At 36.4% G+C, this 4,379-nt stretch overlaps 1 protein-coding gene across 1 annotated transcript in view; it reads left to right on the forward strand.

Moving 5' to 3' along the window:
- LOC106814157 (cyclin-dependent kinase 9-like) overlaps positions 1-4,379 on the forward strand; it is a 12,090-nt gene that overhangs the window by 3,161 nt on the left and 4,550 nt on the right. Inside the window, exons 2-5 of the mRNA XM_014818451.1 lie at positions 2,384-2,465; positions 2,767-2,857; positions 3,149-3,315; positions 3,510-3,681. Coding sequence (XP_014673937.1) covers positions 2,384-2,465; positions 2,767-2,857; positions 3,149-3,315; positions 3,510-3,681 — 512 coding nt within the window. The remainder of the gene's footprint in view (positions 1-2,383; positions 2,466-2,766; positions 2,858-3,148; positions 3,316-3,509; positions 3,682-4,379) is intronic.

The raw sequence follows: 4,379 nt of genomic DNA on the forward strand, positions 1-4,379 counted from the left end.
TTGAGAAGGTTCCTGATACCATCCCTGTGCATTCCACTGTTTCGGCGTGTATGTGAACACATTTGGGACTAACAGGGTTTACTAGAATCCCACTACTCCACCACAGAGTCACCGCAGTAGACGTTAGATGAGCGCTGTCGCTCTGCGGCACTTGTTTTATATTTTCATTATTTTGCAATAATAAATTATTAGAAATTGCCAATGAATACTAAATGGGGAATAGACTAGAGAGTCTAGAGAGTATATATACACTGCACAGTCGCTGAGTAACATTGGTACCGTGAGTAACACCAGAGCATATAAATCGGTGATTTATATACTCTGGTAACACTCCACAGTATATAGTGTAGTGCCGCCATCTATTGGAGGAAAAAAGTGGTATCGAAGTGGAATCGAAAATACGGGGAAAAATATCGAGGATCGAATCGAGGGAAGAGAATCTCGATCCGATTCGATTTCGGTGAATCGTTACAGCCCTAGTAGGTAGTACGACATTGGTGTTGCAAGTCTAGTAGAGTGAGAGTGGATATTAGAGGTTCTGTTGAAGTAGTTATGAAAAAGATCAGGTAGTTCATTGTTAGTGAATCTGTACATAAGTTTAGCTAGTTCCAGTTGATGGATTTCAGAACGTTTTAATATTCCAAGTTTGAAAAAATTGAGCGTAGCATGATCTCTAGGCCCTGCAAAGGTCATGTAGTTTATTATTTTGTTATGTGTCTTGTTTACTGGGTGTAATAATGATTTGGTTGCTGATCCCCAGCTTAGTGTGGCATTAAGTAGATACGGGTAAACTAATGAGAAGTATATCATACGTACGTTGATATTGACGTAATGTCGTAACTTGGAGATAATTCCAGCTGATTTCGCGATTTATGTGATTTCGCGTATTAAAATGATAGTCCCACTTTAAATGGTGGTCAAAGCAGACGCCTAAGTATTTTATGTTAGTAGAACTCTGCAGCTTGTAGTCACCAACCCAAGTACCGAGAAACCGTAATTTCTCGTCTTCTTTCTAAATTCGTACGATTTCTTTTCTTTTTGTCAATAACTATAAGCATATATTTGGTTTTCTCATAATTCAGAGAGAGTTTGTTAGCATGCAACCATCTCATAATACGTGCAATTCAATGTTTATTATATTTTTAAGGTCTCTTACGTTATGACTAGTCATAAATAGGTTAGTGTCATCCTATTCATCAATCAAATATCAAAATTAACATTCAAGGATAGTTTGAGACATATGTGCTACATGAATCTGGGGTGCTAAATTAGGCTTGAGCCCTAATTTCTTTCTAATTTCTATATCTAAAAGTAAAACTGTAAAACAGCGTCATATTATAAAAAAATTGGTTAGTGTGTTCATAGATATATATACAAACACAGTGTATTTGTAACACAGTGTACACAGTTGTAACACGGTGTACAACACAGTGTGTTTGTATATATCTATGGTGTGTTACAACTTACATCCTCAGATCCTGCACTCCCCCCCCCCACGTTGCTGTGTTGAATTTCCTGCAGAAATCAGGGGTCGAAATAAGCGATGGTCCGATGGTCCTGGGTCATCAAATAATCAGGAGGACCATCAGATTTTCAAAGTCAATGGTCCGACGAACCATTGAATATTTTGAACTGCTTGGCTGAAGGAATGTTAACTGTGTTAAATGAATGAATGTGCTTCTAAGAAATATTTGAGACATACTATATTCCGGTGTTATGGGTTCAACTAAATTCTACTGAAACAACTTTATTAACCAATATACTATTAAAGTGAATAAACAATTATGGTATCGTTTGATACATTCATTGTAGGTGAATAATTAAACCATTTTATCCCCATCAAAAATCTCTTTCTTACGCTTGCACACCGCATTACTTTTAGAGAACGATTTGAAATTTAGGAGGACCATCTCAATTTCAAACTAGATGGTCCTGTGGACCATCTCTTTTTTATCTCCTTATTTCTACCCCTGGAAATGGAAGACAGTATCATTGTAAACTCCAACACACTACAAAAAATTTCTTTGGCACAATTTATTGGTTTATTCTGACTAGGGCTAAGACTTCCTAAGAATGTCCAATTCCAAGGGAGTACCCCCAAAAAAAACGGAGAGAGACAGAAAAATATGACAGATTCACTGATAGTAGCAGTATCACTATCACTATCAGGAACCTCAACAGCAGCAACCTCGTCCGGCTGCGAAGGTGCACCCTGGAGCATTTCATTCAGGGCGCTTCCGCAACCGGACGAAGTGGCCGTTGTAACTCTACTCTGTTGGGTTACATATTTGTATCTATAATAGTAATCGCTCATTGCATTGCTTCCCATTTATATCGTTTATGCTTTTGTTTGGTCTTTACATCGTGTACGTGTTATTTTCAGTGAAGTGTTCAAGGCAAGAGATAAGAAAACAAAGAAACTTGTTGCTCTTAAAAAGATTCTTATGGACAATGAGAAAGAAGGCGTAAGTTTATATGTCTGCGTGCGTGTGTGAGAGCACTCCTGTATGCTTGTGTGCGTGTGTGGGTGCTTGCATCAGTGCAGCAGGAAGGGGATGCTGTGTGTCTGGCGTGTATACAAATATAATGAAGAGATTCATAATTCAATTCACAATTCATCTCTGGAATGTATGCATTAATTTTGTCCACTTAATCTTGAGCTTGTTGTACTAACGTAGAGCATTGGATTTGTTATTCGAGCTATATATATTACATTGTTAAGTTACAAGTCAGTTATTTAAAAAATCAGTTCATTGTGCATTGCAGTTTCCAATCACCGCTTTAAGAGAAATAAAGATCCTGCAGCTGCTTTATCATGAGAATGTAGTACAATTGATTGAGATATGTAGAACAAAAGGTAAGTACATACTGAGTACATACATACTGAGGCATATTTATATCATTATCTTCTACGTTGATGTGTTTTTTTTTTAAACAATCTGCCGGTATATTGAGTTTGGGTTTTGTTAGAAATTGGCAAAGCATATAATTGTAGATATAACAGTTTATTTTATATATATGCAAGGACTCTTGTGAGTTGTGAAAATAATTGTTTGTATAATTTTGCCTGTAGATTGTTCAGAGTTTGGAATTGATTTGAAAGAAGCGGCATACATATCGTAACCCTAAGAACATTTTTCTTTTCCAGCAACACAATTCAATCGTAACAAAAGTACCTTCTACTTGGTGTTTGAGTTCTGTGAGCATGACTTAGCAGGCCTACTTAGCAATTTTAATGTAAAGTTTTCTCTCGGTGAGATCAAGAAGGTAATGCAGCAGCTGTTGAATGGACTTTACTTCATTCATAGCAACAAGGTAAATAGTTCTAATAATTGCATATATCTACAATCATTTTAGGTGTCTCTATAATTGATTTTATTTTTCTCCATAATTGCCACATGATGGCGCCACTAGGTACATTTGATTGCTTATGTACAACAAAATAAAAATGGGAATAATTGAAGATTACTGTTGTTTTTAAGCTTAATATTATGTTTTACACTTTATAGATTTTGCATCGGGATATGAAAGCTGCAAATATCCTCATCACCAAAAACGGTCTGTTGAAATTGGCCGATTTTGGATTGGCACGAGCATTCAGCATTCCTAAACCTCAACTACCTAATAGATACACAAATCGTGTTGTTACGTTATGGTACCGGCCACCAGAGCTACTGCTAGGTAAGATCCAAATATAATTCTATTTATTATTTATTATTTCTGTACTTTCTAAGCATGTATTAGCAGCATGTAAAGCTAACTAGATACAGAGTGTGGCTATCTAACACCACACTAGAATAATTGACAGCTTGTGGATGTGTGTACTATATAATTATATGCTACTACGTGCACGCACGCACACGTACATATGTGTACTGGAATAATATATGTACATATGTGCACTATATATATATACTACAGGAGTTAATAAAGACAAATTATGTTATTATTAACTCCTGATATACTACTATATCCCATATAGATACGCGCACGTACACACTCACGCACGCACGTATACGTACACATACATACATGTGCACTGGTATACTCTATGTACACATATGTGCACTATTTATATATACTATTATATCCCATATAGATACACGCACGGACGTACGCACGTACGCATACATACATGTGCACTGGTATACTATATGTACATGTGTGCACTATATATATATACTACTATATCCCATATAGATACGCGCACGTACGCACGCACGTATACGTACACATACATACATGTGCACTGGTATACTATATGTACATCATGTGTGCGCTATATATATATACTACTATATCCCATATAGATACGCACACGCACGCACGCACGTATACGTACACATATGATACGAATCACGCTATGTTATTAAGTTGTT

This window comes from Priapulus caudatus, unplaced genomic scaffold (genome assembly GCF_000485595.1).
Source record: "Priapulus caudatus unplaced genomic scaffold, Priapulus_caudatus-5.0.1 Scaffold878, whole genome shotgun sequence".
NCBI lineage: Eukaryota > Metazoa > Priapulida > Priapulimorpha > Priapulimorphida > Priapulidae > Priapulus > Priapulus caudatus.